At 42.8% G+C, this 16877-nt stretch overlaps 1 protein-coding gene across 22 annotated transcripts in view; it reads left to right on the forward strand.

Annotated features, from left to right (window-relative positions):
* R3HDM2 (R3H domain containing 2) overlaps positions 1–16877 on the forward strand; it is a 162591-nt gene that overhangs the window by 126868 nt on the left and 18846 nt on the right. For 9 of the 22 annotated variants that reach the window (XM_047742737.1, XM_047742736.1, XM_047742738.1 and 6 more), the window contains 11 exons: positions 403–489; positions 1019–1145; positions 2041–2119; positions 2775–2834; positions 3396–3536; positions 3952–4060; positions 6814–6909; positions 9811–9842; positions 9941–9994; positions 14321–14553; positions 16393–16568. In XM_047742737.1, coding sequence (XP_047598693.1) covers positions 403–489; positions 1019–1145; positions 2041–2119; positions 2775–2834; positions 3396–3536; positions 3952–4060; positions 6814–6909; positions 9811–9842; positions 9941–9994; positions 14321–14553; positions 16393–16568 — 1194 coding nt within the window. The remainder of the gene's footprint in view (positions 1–402; positions 490–1018; positions 1146–2040; positions 2120–2774; positions 2835–3395; positions 3537–3951; positions 4061–6813; positions 6910–9810; positions 9843–9940; positions 9995–14320; positions 14554–16392; positions 16569–16877) is intronic. The other 13 variants (XM_047742725.1, XM_047742733.1, XM_047742727.1 and 10 more) reach the window with 4 other exon arrangements.

Below are 16877 nucleotides of genomic sequence, written 5' to 3' on the forward strand. Positions count from 1 at the left end.
CCACATCGGGCTCCTTGCTCAGCAGGAGCCTGCTTCTCCCTCTGCCTCTGCCTGCCATTCTGTCTGCCTGTGCTTGCTCTCTCTCCCTCTCTCTCTGACAAATAAATAAAATCTTAAATTAAAAAAAAAAAAAAAGAAAGGAGTGAGAGCTAAGTGAAGTGCTTTTCCTATCATCTGTTCAAAGTAGCCATTTTGTTTTTATATGTTTATTAATGGAAGTAGGGAAATTATCTTTGAAGTAAATCAGGAACTGGTGAATAAGTCTTCTTTGGGCAAAAAAAAAAGAACAGCACAAAAACCCTACTTAATGGAAGCAGCAACTAACAAAGCCAAAGAGGATACCCTTCATTCAGCGAAAAGCAGCTTTCTGAATGTCCATATATATATTTGGGCTTTTTTCAGTCTAATTCCAAGCTGAAGTTGGTGCGCAGCCTGGCAGTGTGTGAGGAGTCCTCTGCCCCATTTGCTGATGGACCACTAGAAACCCAGGTAGGTCCTTTATCAGAGTAGTGTAACTTTTGAGATTGGCAGTTGTTTGGTAAACTGTAGCGTAACAACCACAGCTTCAGCAGTAGGCTTGGAAATCAGGGTAGAAGGAACTTCAGAGCAAGTGGTTGCTGTAAAGCAGGGCATGGCTGCAAGCATGAAGTACTGGTCTTCACACCTGGACCACCCGGGATGAGGCAGACAAGGAGATCCCAGGGCTGCCTCTTGTTTTCCCACCCACACTTTCCCTCTGGCAGTTAGACCCATTTCCATCTAGTTCCTATGCCAAGAACAGCCAGTGTAACTTGAGCTCTCCATTTGGTGGTTGTGATTGTTGGCAGAAAAGGCTTAGCCTTCTACCCTTTTGGTAGAACCAAAGCTTAAACAATTGAATTAACAAAATACTCTCTTCTGTAAGAGAATGCTGCCACCCAAGATTCCCTTCTTGAGAGTTCAAGGGAGAGTAAAGTCCTGTGGGAGAATTAAAATCCTTTTTCCCCTTTGATTGTATTCCTCTTTCCCCTTAATCAAGGATATAATTCAGTTGCACATCAGCTGCCCCTCTGACAAGGAGGAAGAAAAATCCACGAAGGATGTCTCTGAAAAGGAAGACAAGGACAAAAACAAAGAAAAGGTCCCAAGGAAGATGCTTTCTAGGGGTGAGAACTCTTGCCACCCCTCATGTCCTAGGATCTGGCTTTGCGGTGCCCTTTCCTTCCATCTTGGAGCCTGACACCCACTAACCTTATTGGCTCAGCAGTTCCTAGTGTTCTGTTGACTTCATGGTTGCTTGGGGCGGTGCGGGGGTTGCTTTCCTTGCTGCTTTAGCTAACCCTGCCTTAGGGGCTCACTTGCTGCAGAAAGCTACTCCGTTAACACTGGCACTACCTATAAGAGGACATTATAGTTAATTCTGATTTTATTTCTCCTCTGGAATAAGTAGTGACATGAATCATCACTAGTAGCAGATCCTCCATATATCATTTATATTTTGGTTTTGGGATGCTTGGAGTGATTTTTTAAAAATCAGATTTGCACTAATTATTAAGCTCTTTTTGGTTTTAAACTCTTGAGCTGGTAGCAAAAAGACCTGGTCCATAAAAATTATAGTTGACAAGAAAAAGGCAACCTTGGGATTAAGATTTTATAAATAAATTGTAAATAATCAGTATTTGAACCTGTTTGCTGAGATTCTGGAAAATTCAGCTCTGATTGCTCTTACCTGGAATTTATTTTCCTTAACTTGAATAAAATCTGCTTTGTTTTGGTCGAGACATTCAGCAAATACTTAATTATGGTAAGGTAGCGTATCAGTGTAATACTGATGCAGCACTATGACCCAGATTCTACCTTCCATCATTGTCATGGGGAATCTGGCAGGGGGAAGGGACCCGGCAAATCAAGCGTCATTCTGGTTTTTAAGCTAAAACCCCTAAAGTTTGATCTTACTTTGCTGTGATCCCTCCTGATTGGGTTGTGGGCTTCTGCTTGGGATTAGATTTCACGCAAGGCAGTTTCATTTATTTTAAATTTCTTTTGTTGTGATGGTTCTAGACTCCAGCCAAGAATATACAGACTCCACTGGAATAGACCTACATGAATTTCTTGTAAATACACTGAAAAAGAACCCAAGGTAAAAACATTATTTGATGGAAGGGGGACAGTAGGGTCCAGCAGGATACCGAAAAGGACAAGTAGCTTTTCAGGATTTTTCCATTAGTCAGATCTATGCTTCCGACCCTCCACCACTTTTCCCTCTAATGTAGTTTTATATTCTGTGAGGGATTCAGAATACCCTTGTGTTGAGGAGTCTTCTTTCAGAAGAGCTAAGAAAAATCTGTGGAAGGAGAATGCAAAGACAAAAAAATGTGAAGTCTTGGGAGAACCATATAAAAGCACAGAAGGAAAAATAATTGATACATACATACGCTAAATCATAATTGTTTTAAAATTGTATAAATAACAAGATGGAATGTAGACTACTGATTAGATTTATTTTAAGTATAAAGTATATGTTTAAATGAATATGGCTGCCAACAGAGAGGTTTCTGATAAGGAAAACAAAGTACTGATTAGGAGGATCTGCAAAATGTATACTTGATTGTTTTTCTCTTTTTAAAGTAATGTAAGACAGGCCAGTGAGGCTCAGCAGCCTCTGTGTTTTTGTCCACTGTTGGGGTTTGGATCTGTCCCTCCCTTCAGCTTCTGTAGGGTGCAGGTTTCAATGCTTTTAATGTCTATGGGAGGGCTGCTTTTTGTTTTGTTTTGTTTTAATCTTTTTTAAACAGGGACAGAATGATGCTGCTAAAATTAGAACAGGAGATTCTGGAATTTATTAATGACAACAAGTAAGTTACTTGAATGAAATACACATTTAGAGGTGGGAGGGGGCACTGAAAAGAAATTCAGGTACAATTTTAGGATATTCCTCTTAAATCTTTCCCTTACAGTTTGAATTTTGAAGTAATTACTCACTGGGAACCAAAAGGAGTTGAGGAGAAATAATCAGAATGTATTAAAAAGTACATGTGACCAAGTGAGGTTTTTAAGTTATTGCACAGACTTCAGTTGAAAAGAATTGATATCTTTTCAGCAGCTACCCTTGTCCCATATTTAGTTATTCTTAAATTTCTCCCTTTTTCCCTTGTAGAATATCATCCAGGTGGGGGAGACCTGGAGCTTAAGGAATAATCTTAAATGAGGGTAGTGGATCAAAGGAATATACAAAATGCTATAGATAAAGAAGCTGAGAGAACCTTTTTGGTTCTCATTTGAGTAAGGATCTATCTTCCTTATAACATGTCTGTTTCTCCTAAGAAATTCTCTACTTTAGACGTAAAAAAAGTTACAGTTGGCTATTACTGCTGTTGTTTATCCTTATTTCACTTTTTCCCCTGGTTTCCCTTCAGTAACCAGTTCAAGAAGTTCCCTCAGATGACCTCATATCACCGGATGCTATTACACCGGGTAGCTGCCTATTTTGGGATGGACCACAATGTTGATCAAACTGGAAAAGCTGTCATCATCAACAAAACCAGTAACACAAGAATGTAAGGGAAGAAACCACAGATTGGGAGACTTCCCTGGAATAGTCTGTGGGGGGAAGAGGAAGGTATAGGACCAATATATTCCTTTCTGGGGAGGAGATAGTATGGAAGTTACGTGATCGATTCCTATGCTTTGTGAGGACTTGGAGATAGATTCCGGAGGCAGTGATGTTTTGTGAAGACTGGTGCCTGGCCTCTCTTCACCTTTACTGATGGTACAGGTATAACTTTAGGAGAAGACAACTTATTTATATGTATAAAGAATAGACCTTGAAGATTTCATTGTGACGTTTTGGATGCCTGACTCCAGAAACTTCCTCAGGGGACTGCGGGATATAAGAATGCTTTATTATGAGGCCTGCTTCCTAACAAAAGCATCTCTTACCTTACTTCCTTCTACATTCTCCCCCAATCCCAGCCCCGAACAGAGATTCTCAGAACACATAAAGGATGAGAAGAATACAGAATTTCAACAGAGATTCATTCTCAAGAGAGATGACGCCAGTATGGACCGAGATGATAACCAGGTGAAGAATGGAAAGGGGTTGGGCCTGTACAGAGAGATTGCAGTAAGAGAAACTGGGAGGGGAGAAGAATTTTTGTGGGATAAAACTCTAAAACATCTTAGTATGGAAAAATGTATTGAGTTATGCTGAGTTGGCTTTGGCTTAATGTTGAGGACTGACTACACTTGTTGAGCTGAATGCCGCCCTCTTAGCCCCAGAGAGACATGGTGCTGAGTTTTGCTGGGTTTTCTCATTTGGCCTAGAACTCCCTGGTTCTGCCACTGACTTCTAACTCTATGTCATTTTGGGACAAATCAAGGTCCCTCCCTGCTTCAGCCTTGATTCAGCTGATGGCTTCATTCTTTTTTTCTTGAATAGTTAGGAATTTCTTTGGGAACCACCAAAAGCTACTTTATCCCACTTCTGTCTTATCCTAGCTCAGGGCTAGCCTTGGACTGGCAAAGTTGTGATGTAATATACCCACCTATAAAGATGTTTCTGATCCCTTTCTGCAAACTCCTTATTCTTTTCCCAACTCCTTCCACCAAGGTGAGTGAGTTAATTTGACATTTGATGCTGGGAGTCTCAGGCAGTATCCCCTTTTTAATCCGTTCCTGTAGGAATAAGAAGTGAACAGTCTGTCCCATTCCTTCACTCATGGGCCTGGCTGTTGCCCTGACTTCTAGCCTGCCCTTCAGATAGTAAGTTTTCATTTGGGGATTAGTTTTCTCAGCCACGTACAAGGTTTAGATCCAGCCTGCTTCTGCTTGACCTCCGAAAGAGGTTAGGTAGAGAACCAGGATTAAGGTTTGAAGAACGTGGTTGAGTAGAGCCAATATTAGTCTTGCTAATTAATGATAACTGTAATAATATCTTACCTCTAGAGTCAAAATTAGTTTTCTTGGGATATTGTATGGTCTTGAGACCAGGACTTTTCCTGCTTGCTACTTGAGTATTTGAGGGAGTCCTTTTGAGAAAAATGCCATTATCTTTTGTGGACAAACACACTGGGTCTGATTGAAAAGAATGAAACATACAAAAAGACAAAATTTAAAAAACAAGAAAGAGCCTTTCCATCCTGATGCCCTTCTCTCCATTTTCCCAAAACCCTTTTTCTGTGGATCAGGAATTATTCAGGCCTAGTGACACATTGGGGCAAAGTGGAATCTGTCCATATTATGAACTTCCCATCTCTCAGCTTCAGGCTTGATCCATAGTAGGGGAGCCTTTATGCATTTTCTGTCTATGATATTAATAATAAATACAATGATTGTTACTTCTTTTGAGTGTTTTCCCTGAACTAGACTCTGTTCTAAGTGCATTATGTACATTATCTCTTTGAATCATCTCTACAACCCAGTATAGGTGGGGTTATTAGCTCCACTTTAAATATAAGAAAGCTGAGGCTAAGAGGTGTTAAGTTACTTGCCTGAAATAACTTTACACAGAATGGAGAGCTGAGATTCTAGCCAGGACCTCAAAGCATATTATGCTCTTTCTACTCTGTCGCTGGTTCACCAGTGTACTCTGTCGCTGGTTCACCAGTGTTAGGGGCCCCTGAGGTCCTACATCTTCTTGGAGTGGGATTTATAAATGGACAGTTTAGTAGGATTTAGGTTCTTAAGGCTAGTGAGAATTAAATCTAGTCAAAAGTTGATACTCCTGAAATTATGCCTACCTCTGGTGACGATCAGGAAGATCAGCCTAGAGTAGTAGCCTCCTTGGTTGCTTCATCTGAAGCTTTCAGAGCCTCTGGATTGAAGGTCAGAATCTTTCATACCTGATGACATTCATTTGATGGGCTGTCTCCCTCAGAGCATCTTGCCTTCAAGAGCAGTATGGAAAAGGACACTGTGTACACCCTACGTGGGACAGTGCCCACAACTCACAGGCCAGGAGAGAAAAACAATGATGGAGAACTGGGCGGTAGGCTAGCCAGAGGTGGTGATTTGCCCAGCCCTCCCTCTTCACCTCTCTATATTTTTCAGAGAATTTAAGACTCTCTATCCTGCATTTCCTTCTTTTCCCTTTCTGTCACTCTTCTCTCTCTCTCCTCCTTCCGCCATACCTTATTTGTCTCTTCCTTTCCCTGTCCATCCTTCTTTCTGTTCTGTTCTCCTTTTCTTTCTCTTCTCTTTGTGTTGCTATGTTCTTTTTTCTATTTCTGTAGTTTCTATCTCTTTCCCTCCCTACAGTGGCTGTAGTTAAGATGAGAAAAAGTGCTTAAGCTTTTAGGTTAGCTTCACTTCGATTTCATTCCCAGGGCCCTCTTCGCTGAGCTGAGTGTGACTTGGGTCTTCAGGCCATGGCATTAGTGAGTAAAGAAGGGATAATATCAGGTGCTAGTTCTGTAAAACTCTTCTCTATATTCAGTTCTGCTAAATACTTGTTTCTTCTCCCTCTCTAGTTTCCTCCTATCCCTTTCTTTCCCTCCAAAGCAATGTTGTTTATTCCCTGGGCTTTTCTCTTGATCCTTAGGATCTGACTACTATAAGGAAGTAAACCAATCCTTATAAATAGTTGTTGTTCTTGTCACTCTGGGTGGGGGTGGGGAAATGAAGAGGTTCCAGTCATCCAGAAAACCTGATCTCCCAAACTGCATGGTCAGATGTACCCAGTGAAACCTGTCCGACACTGGAAATTTTATTTATTTTTTTTTTTTCCATTTTTTTGATGGCAACTATAAACTCTCCCGGTTTCTCTTCCTTGCTGGTGTGCAGTGAGCTTGCAGTACGAGGAGAACTTAACTAGCTTAATTCTGCTCATCGATCTAGATCAGAGTTCCATTGCAGGATGGAAGGAGGAGCAAGTCAATAGAAGAGAGAGAGGAGGAATATCAAAGGGTCCGAGAGAGAATATTTGCCCGAGAGGTAAGTGTAGCTTCTGAGAGTTGTCAGCCCATAGCTTTTAGCTCTTAATCTTTGGAACTGTGATTGGAATGAACCCTTCATAAATGTTTTGTTGTTGTCTTTTTTTTAAACCAACATCAGCCAGCCCCAATTTGTCTCTCATCTTAAATGTGGCTTACTGGGAAACTGCAGATTTTTATATGTATTATTTTAATACATTTTGCTGTATGGCATACAAAAAGCACAAATGGAATGGCTGAATTTGGTAGATATGATTAGACTGAAAATAGAAATGGTTTTAGCAGGGCTTATGGAAGGGCCCTGACTCTTGCCTGTCAGTCCCTTTTCCCACTTACCCTCTTTCACTTCCACTATTCATTTTAGGCATCTTTGCTTCTAGGTGGAAGACTTAGTGTCCACACAGCCTATATGCATCCATCTTGTTTGGCCAGCCTCATTTTTAGGATATGTTGGTGGTTGTTAGAGCACAGGTCTGCCATCCATTCTCTGAGATCCACATTCCACATGCACAGAGGGTACCACTTACTATTCCCTCCAGTCTCTATCTGAATAGGAAGTCTCTTTCTTCCTATATTTCCTACCTCGCTTCTTAGAGTAGGATGGACTTATGGGCCAAAAGGCAACATGATCATTTTAGGCAACTTTATTCTTAAGAATTGTGGGCCATATTAAATATACTTGGTACCCCTGTATTTGGTGGCCTTTGCCTATAAGACTAAAGAGAAGTATTTCAGAAATTCAGGAAAGGCTGTAGATAAGCAAGAGAGGAGCAGATCTTCAGAAAAACGTAGGGGATCTGGATAACAGCACTATCTTACAGTCAAATTAGCAAACAAAGTAGAAAGAGCCAACCTCCCTTTGTAGTCAAAAGATGGCCAGTTCTAATCAATATACTTTGATGAACACTACTCTCCTCTCATTTCCCCACTCTCCCCTCCATCAGCAAGACAAAAAATACATTTATCTTTCCATCATCACCTAGCTCAGAGAAGTATTATCTCTGACTTCAAGAAAATTGAACTCCTCTATGAACTTGTTCTGTTGTCTCAGGAGACCCATATGTTCCAAGGATCCTCATGGGGACAGATACACAACAAATCTGGCCCAAAGTCCAAGGAAAAGGAATCCTCTTACCTTCTGTTATATAGACTTCAATTCTGAGTCAGAAAAAGAAAAGAAAAGAAAAGGTCCATCCTCCAAATTATCCAACCATAGCCCAAAGAGGGTTCTTTACCTTTACCTGCAAACCATTTGCGTGGAATGAGAGGAGAGCGGTCACTTGTACATGGCTGTGGCCGGCAATAACCTTGAGATAGACAGAGCAGATTGGTGGGTAATAACAAAGATTTACATACTGCTTACTATCTTTCAGACACTATTCTTAGAATTTTGCATAAATTTATTTAATCCTCACACTAGGTCTATGAGGTAGGTTGCATTGTTTTCCTCATTTTATAAATGAGGGACTGAGGCATAGAAAGGTTAAGTCATCTTAGATCACACCTCTAGTTAGTGAAAGGGTTGTTATATGAACTCAAGCAAAGCAGTCTGGCTCCAGAGACCATGTCCTTGACCCCTAAAGTAAACCACCTCGCCATAGCTTGCTCTACTCTGGGATCTTTAGATTAGGAAGTACCAGTGTCATCCTGGCATAGCCATCTGTGATGTACTGCTCTGCTTCACTGACACATGGTAAATGACTGTCCCACCATGCCAACCATTATTAGCACAGCCCTGGACACTGAAAGCACAAGTAACTATTAATAAGGTATTGTGGCTAACGAGGACCAACACTGTGTACAGCTGTACAGCTGTAATAAAATCACATTCGCTCTTCTCTCCTTTTTTCTCCTGATTGCTTGTCTCTCCAGCCTCTACTAATATATTTATTCTTTGTTAAATTCTTGTGGATTTACCACTTTTCATTTCAGCACTTCCTAACTCTTGCTGTTAGAGGCATCAGGAATCTCAGAAGGTCTAGACACGGAAATGTGGCCAAAGCCCACCAAAATCCTGAGATTCCTATGTGGAGAGGAGCCTGGCCAGTCAGAGGGAGCTGGTGAAGGGTAGAGCTGTATAGGTTGGGTCAGACGGGAGGAAGAGGCAGGCCAACAAGAAAGGGAAGTGGCAAGAAGGGTGTTTGGATGGAAATGCTGCCACCGCAGCCTTCTCTGGAGCCTGAGCTGCCCCACATAGGCTCTGCTCCGTGTGGAGCCCACTCTGCTCAGCAGTGGGACACTCTTGGTGCCTTTTTCTAAGGCTTGGGAGTGCATCACAGTGTTCACTTCACTCAGCTCAGTGGCTTTGTCAGGAAATGATCCCCCAAATGTTTCGGGCTTTTAATTCTTTCATTTTTTCTAGGCTCCGAAAAGTACCTGCTTCCCCAATTTCTTATTCTCCTTGGGTCTCAGGTCAGGTCAGAATGTCTTTCATTTTGGCCAGTGTGGAGGATAGAAACAGAATAGTCGTGGAGGATGACTTCCAAAAACACTAAATTTCTTTCTCTTGTCTCCCTTTGCCTTTCCCTTGTTCATACTCTCTAGGACCAAGCTCACCAATTATTATGCTCAGCTTACCTCTAGAGAGAATAAATTTAGAACTAAAAAGGAAATAATAGCTTAAAACTTTCCTCTTCCTCCTTTCCATACTCCCACGTTTATCAGCGTCTCTTTTTAAGCACTCTGTGGGAAGGCTAAAAACACTGAATGCTCTTTCCCACTAAAGGTGAGAGGTCAGATTGGGTGTGTGGGTGTGGGTCATCCTATCCCTGCTCCCTCTCTCCCTGTTGGGGGGTGAGCTTGGTTTGAGGACCTCGGGTATTCATAGCATCACGGACACCCTTTTCGGTTATGCCATGCTGTTTTCTTATAAGTTATTTTCCGTTTTCTCCCCTTCACCTAGACTGGCCAGAACGGATATCTAAATGACATCAGGTTAGTACCACTTAGCATGTTCCCTGCTTCTCATTGAGCTTTGTCAGTGAGGTTAATATAATCCTGTAATGATGCTTTTCTTTGATGTTAACCAACAGACTCTCCAAAGAAGCCTTTTCTTCTAGCTCTCACAAGAGAAGGCAGATTTTTAGGTACCTCTGTGTGATCTATATCTCTCCTTGTTTTTGTTTTGTTTCGTTTTGTTTTTTTTATTATTTTGTTTTGCTGTAATCTTTTTAGCGGAGTGAGTTTGCTCCATGCATGGCTGCTTGTGGAATAATTCAATTTGTGGTTTTTGCAACGTTGGATATTTTTCCCCATTAAAAAAGAAATGGCTCCTGCACAATGACTTTATTTTTATTGTTGCTGATTTCATTTTAAGTCGTGGATAGGTGGCGAAGGGGACCAGATAGGTGTATCTGGGATAGGTACTGCTCCTTTCCAAAAGTTTGCTGGATTTGGGCATTTGGGGAAGATTTCAACATACATTTATATTAAGGTAAAAGAATGGGTGTCTTCTGGCTACCTTTTCTGAATCTATGAAAGATGTGAGAAGCTTATCTGTGACCCAGCATAGGGAATGTTTTATAGCTTTAAGAAAGAATAGCACGTGCACACACACATATAAAAACACAGACATCTCTGTCTATGTAGTTTTCTCTTTGGGACAATGTAATCTGTAAGGTGGCCTCAGAAAAAGACTTGTCTGCCTTAGCATGGACATATAGCACATCTTTTTTATGGCTGTTCATGATTTGCTGTTAACATTGGTGAAAGCTGCTGTGTTAACTTCTTCAGGCCTAATAGTCTCCATGTTCCACAAAGCAGTCATGAGAATCTCCCTTGCATTTGATTTTCTCAGTCCCCCTCCAGAGGATTACAGAAGGCAGTGAGAGAAGCACTTCATTAGGACCCTGTCTGGCACCAACTCATTTTAAATACGTTCTTCCCATTTTACCAATAGAAAAACTATGGAGAAGAGAAAACCTGAGCACTCAGTAGTAGGATTCGGGTCCAACCCTTTCCAAAGGGCTTATGGGTTTTTCAATCCTAAGCTTGATAGGAACTAATTAACTCAAATTAGTTAGAGTTCTCTTTCTCGGTACCTCAGTTATCCCTTCTCCCGTATCCTTTCTAAAGCTAGTCAAACCACACAGAAATTTGGGTTGCAAGATTTCTCATTCTTGGAATGGGGCATTATCTCCTCTTCCATATCTGATCTCTTTCTCCTAGACCATCCCACCCTGAAATCCGTCTGAAAGCCCTTAGGCAGTGAGGACTCTGCCTTGTTCATGATAGTTGAGGTAGAGTTCCCCTTTAAAAAAAAAATTCCCTATTCTCTGTTGTATACTTCAAGATCATAAATCATCCTAGAATCCTATAATAAACAGTTTTAAACTAACTTCTCTGCATGTGCTAATGCACAGGGCTTTCCTGTTGCCAGAGTATACTGTATACTCTGTATCCTTCATATCTCTCAGTGTCCTGATTTGGTAAACTGGTTTACATGTAAGAAAACAAAAACAGAGAAATTAAGTAGCTAGCCCAAGTTGACATGGCTGTTAGTGGCAAAACTGGGACTGACTCTCTAATGTTCTTTCACTGTACACCAGACCAGACCAGCTCTCTATAAATGTCACCCTTCCTCTCTGAGTAATGTTCCATTCAGAGCCCTAATTCGCGTTCACTGATAGAAGCGATGCCCACCGCTCTGTGAAGCAGGGAGCCTGCTTCCCTTTCTCTCTCTGCCTGCCTCTCTGCCTACTTGTGTCTCTGTCTGTCAAATAAATAAGTAAAATCTTAAAAAAAAAAAAAAGAAGAAGAAGAAGTGATGCATACTAGTGCTGTGGAGCATCAGATTACATCCAGCTGTGCAGGTAACAGCTCTAAGGATCCAGTGAGCAGGTGCAGCCATCTTCTACCCAGACCTTTTAAGCTGCTGCTTTCCATACTAAGTGTTGACTAAAGATCTAGGTCATCTAAAATGTGGTACCATGGACCCTCAACGGGGCAACTTCTTCTGTTTTGGTACTAGTCCAGAATCCTAGTGATGAGAAGCTGGTCTTCTAGAACTGCTTTTACTTTTCTTCCCAAGTGTGTGAAACAGATACTGTTACACCACATTCCATCATCCTCACTGGCAGTAACTATGGCAACTTCCCAGTTCTTTGGAAGATTCTGCTCCATTGACAAATAAGCCATTACTGGCATTTACTGTCACTTCTTACATAGGCCTGCCTACCCACTCCCCAGATCCAATAAACTGAACTTTTCACCAGCATAAATCTACTTGTGAGAACTAAGTCAGCTTTGACTTTATAGGAGTTTAAAGTGTGAATATCTCCGTCCCGCACCCCCATTTCTCCAACACACATACATACCCCAGTCCAGTGCTTAGAACTGAGTCTGGTTGCTTTCCCTGGTTGCCATATGTTTTAGTAAAGTGGAAAGACATGGCTAGAGATTAGGTTTAGTTGTAGTGCAGAAAATTGATCTCTTTCCTGGCCAAGACTCAACTTAGATTCTCTACCTCTTGGAGGTTTAGTGTGCTAACTATGATTAGATCGTCAGACTAGCCACATTTTCAACATTTGGCCATCACTGTCTTGGGGGAACTGGTGGAGTACAGAAGCGCTGCCGCTTTGGCTCAAGCTTCCCAGGGTGTTTGGTTTAAAGTTGACTCATTCACTGTTTACCTCCAGTAGAAAGACAAAGTAAATGGCAGAATTGTCCTAATAGATAGTGCTGTGTCTGATTTAGGTATAAAAGTCCATTAGGACTTGTCTTGTAAAATTCAGGTTCTAATACCTAATGAGCAGCTCCATCCATTGCCACTGCTCTGTCCCCTGCCCCAGCGACAGACACATCTTTATTGAGTTCTCTCAGTAGACTTGCCTTTGGCCATTGAGTCAGAGCTCTTGGCTCTCACTTCAGGTCTGGTTCTGTTCCTGGAGAGTCCCTGATTTACATTTCTTTCTTTCCCATTCCACTTTTGACATTCCCAAGAGAAAGGGATAAGGTTTTAGGGAGACAAATATTTTCCAGTTCTCTTAACTCTATAAAGAGGGAAGCATTGAGGTTGTATATACATCTACTTGGGATTCCAAGAAGAATTAGCATGTCCCTAACCAGCTGTGCCAGTTTGTTTTTTGGCCCACCATGTTTGGCTTGACTAAAAACTAAAATAGTGACCCTAGCTTTTATTTTGCCCATTTTTCCCTACAGTAACCTTAGGAGCAGATATCCTCCAATAAAGAAAGGTATTTCTTTAATATTACCCTCATGGGAAAACTACCTTTCTTTTTTAGAATAACTCTGAGCCTTGTATCTTTGAAGCTAAGGGGATTGGGATGGGGTTTTCTCTTTGCTTTAGGCAGGATGGTGGTGAAAGGGAGGGAGCCCAAGCCACTATGATGTTTGCTCACCTACATCCCAGTGTATATACCAAAATCTTTGTAATTGTTGTCATTTAGTTTCTTTAGGTCAGTAGTTGTTGGTTGTGGAAGATATGAAAGGAAAATTCCTGGTTCTTGTTTGTTGATTAAGAAGCTGTAAGGGCTCAATAAGACTTATGGGTTTTAGGTCAACCCCATCTATCTTAAGTACAAGTGTTTATAATCATAGGCAGTAATGATGACATCAGGATAACCCCGATGTTTCCAGAGCAAAATAAGAGAGAAGTCCCTTGTGCTTTGCCTAGGGCAATAGGTTGTTAATATGGCAGCAGCTAGGCACAGCCAGCCCCCTGCTCCTTGCCATCCTGGGTCCCAAGGGCATATTTGCTTGATCATGTTGAACACTTTAGCCCTTAGAGACCCTGGAACCAGTTGTTCCCAGATACCCATGCAGAATTTCCACAAACAGGTTGGATCAATTTCAGACTGTCAGACTGAGTTTTCCAGAGGGCCCCGTTAATCTATTGTACTCCTCTTCCCACCTCTGGGAAAGTGGTACCTCCACTGGCTTTGACACATGTTATGTGGAAGACCTTTTATATTTATCCATGTCATGGCTACCCCTGCCTTCTAGCAATAGTAACTTCTAGGAGTCCTTTTGTTTTAGGAACTCCTAGAAGGAAAAAAAAAAAAAAAGAAGAAGAACTCCTAGAAGGAGGCGATACCCCTCTGCTCCCACTATCTCCTGCATGTGTGGGATCCCTGCGGGGGCAGGGGAAAAGACTACAGCCAATCTCAGCATCATGTATATGGTTTCCTGTCCACCTCTGGTCTGATGTATTGAATTAGTTGCCAGTGCACTGTCTTCCAGATTTGCCTCTATGTTCTTTGTTACTGTACTGGATCTTGTTCTGTCTGCTCCCGGCAAGTCTTGGTGGCCAGCCAACTAACAAGAAATCAGTGTCCATCCTCCTCCCAGCCCTCACCCCTTCTTTGTTATTGAAAGAATAGAAATGAACTCTCTCCTAGCTCTTCTGCCGAAGTGGTAGGTGGGGGGTGCTCTGACCACTGTGGTCTCTGCAGGGGGAACCGTGAGGGGCTGAGCCGAACCTCAAGCAGCCGCCAAAGCAGCACAGACAGCGAACTCAAATCCCTGGAGCCACGGCCTTGGAGCAGCACAGACTCCGATGGCTCTGTCCGGAGTATGCGGCCCCCTGTCACCAAAGCCAGCAGCTTCAGTGGAATCTCTATCCTCACCCGAGGGGACAGCATCGGGAGCAGTAAAGGTGGCAGTGCAGGAAGGATCTCCAGGCCAGGTACTACAGCTTCTGTCCTTCAGTGTCATGATCATCACTTCTTGCTTGTCTTCGGCAAAATGTCACTGATGTTTACTTTTAACAAAACCCCTGTCCCAATATAGTGTCCTGGAAAACTAACACAGTCAGATGAGGAGAAATTTGATTTCTTGGATCCATTGTTCTTTTGAGTCCCCTCTCTGATTTTCTTTCAGACTTTCTTCCCTAATTGGAAACGAACAAACAGATTGGGATTCAATTATTTTATCTTCTTTCCGACCAAGGTTAGGCATCCCTATCAGCCCAAGTTCAAGTTACATACTAGGATGAGACTGATGTGCTTTCATTCTATGTTTATAGAGGGGTGGTAGAGCAGAAGAAACCCTTGGCGTCCAGCTGTTTATAATCAGTTGGTAGCAGCCAGTAAGCCAGAACTGCATGCTTTGGCAGCTTCTCTGGAGCTCAGCCACTGTGGAGGAGCCTGTGTTCTCCATGTCAGCCCTGGAGCCACCCTCCAGCTCTCCTGACGTGCTGTGTAAGCTTCTCCACCTATTCCTGTTGTGCTCTTAGCAGGGGGTGTTTAGCTCTTTATACCCAGTGGGTCTCTGTTTCACCCTCCTCCCACCTCTAAAGAATTCTTGCCTCTCATCCCAGAAGTTCTATAGTCTTGTCCTCAGAAAACCTCAGTAGTCGTGAAGATTTTGCCTCTGTTAGGTCTCTGCTGTCCTTCTCTGTTACCTCTTCTCTAACTCCACTGCCTCTGCCTTTATCTGGGCTTTGTCTTTTTTTGTTCATTATGACACTAGCCCCCAAGCTGGTTTCCCTGCTCCCTTTTTAGCACCAGTTTTTAAGTCCAAAACATAGATCTAATCATGGCAGTCCTCCCTTTAAAAATGTCCCGTGTTTCTGCATCCCCTGCATAATAAAATCCAGATGACTTAATGCAACATTTTTTCCTGACCCCAGTTTGCTACTTTGGCCTTACTTCAGGATATCCTTCTTCCTCTCGTCCTCTAGCCATTGGTTGGATATGGTATTAGCTTCATCCCCTCTTGGTCTGAGAAGCCTTCTCCTCACCCTTCAAATCCATTTCTCTTCCCACTTCCTCTTTAAGTGAATTACTGCTTCTTCAACCTTGCTGCCATATCATATCACGGATGCATCCCTTATCCTTATCAGATTATAATCATTGTGTGTGTGTCCAGCTCCTGTCAGAAGATCCTGTGCTGCTTAAGGGCAAGGACTGTGTTCTCTTCACCTTTGTGCTCTCAGTTCGTTGTACAATGCCCAACACATAGCAGATAGTCAGTAAAAATATTTTATGTGAATGCGTGGCTTGGAGAGGCTGAAAATGGGGAGAATAGTTGGGTGACAGTTGTGCTTGTGTGTGTGAACAGGCGAGTGCTTGGAGAGGCAAGGTTGCCTTCTCAACAACTTTTATGAAATGCAGCAAGTTGAAAAGAAATCAGAGAGAAGATAGGTCTATCAAGGGACCAGGAATCTGCACCTTCCCAAGAAGCAGATGTTCATATTTTCAACTGTCTAGTCATGACGGACAGATTCTAGCCCCCTCAGGGGAGGTGCCTTGGCAGCCTCACATTTCATTCAGTTCTGAAATCCAACATCGATGGGCAAGGTATTTACTGTCCCTGGGGAGGAGAAATGGGCTAAGATGAGGACTCCCATCAGCAGGGCAGCTGAAATGCATCAGTGCTCACGCGAGGATCTTCCCAAGACAGTGGGGGAATGGACAGAAGGGAAGTGAGGAGAAGCAGCAGGGAAGAAGTAGAGCCCTGCATCACCAAGGATGGCATGATCACAGCTGGTGCTTACTCTTGGTGGATCTCCTCTTTGCCTTAGGTATGGCACTAGGTGCCCCAGAAGTGTGCAGCCCGGTCACCTCATCCCAGTCTGTCCGGGGCCTTCTCCCTTGTACTGCCCAGCAGCAGCCGCAGCAGCCGCCACAGCCGCAGCTTCCTTCTCTCCCACCCACGCCTCAGCAACAGCCACCCTTGAATAATCACATGATCTCACAGGTGAGTCACCACTCAGTGCCAGAGCCCCCTCCCCTCCAATCCTGGAAGTACAGTCGTGTGTGTTGTGCTGTGGGTGGCAGGAAAGATCTGTTGGACACCTGCCACTCCCTCCTCCGTGTCTTGTTTGTTAGTTGTGGGGAGAGAGGAGTGAGGGCAGGGGTTTGGCCCAAGTGCTTTTAGAGTCAGTCTGGGAGCTTTTTGCTTCCTGTTTCTTCCTCTTGCTGAGAACTACCAGTGGGATCTTTTACCCCATTCCACATTTCTGCTGTACCGCATCTCCCTCTATGTTCTGTGTAATTAGCAAGGCGA

This window comes from Lutra lutra, chromosome 8 (genome assembly GCF_902655055.1).
Source record: "Lutra lutra chromosome 8, mLutLut1.2, whole genome shotgun sequence".
NCBI lineage: Eukaryota > Metazoa > Chordata > Mammalia > Carnivora > Mustelidae > Lutra > Lutra lutra.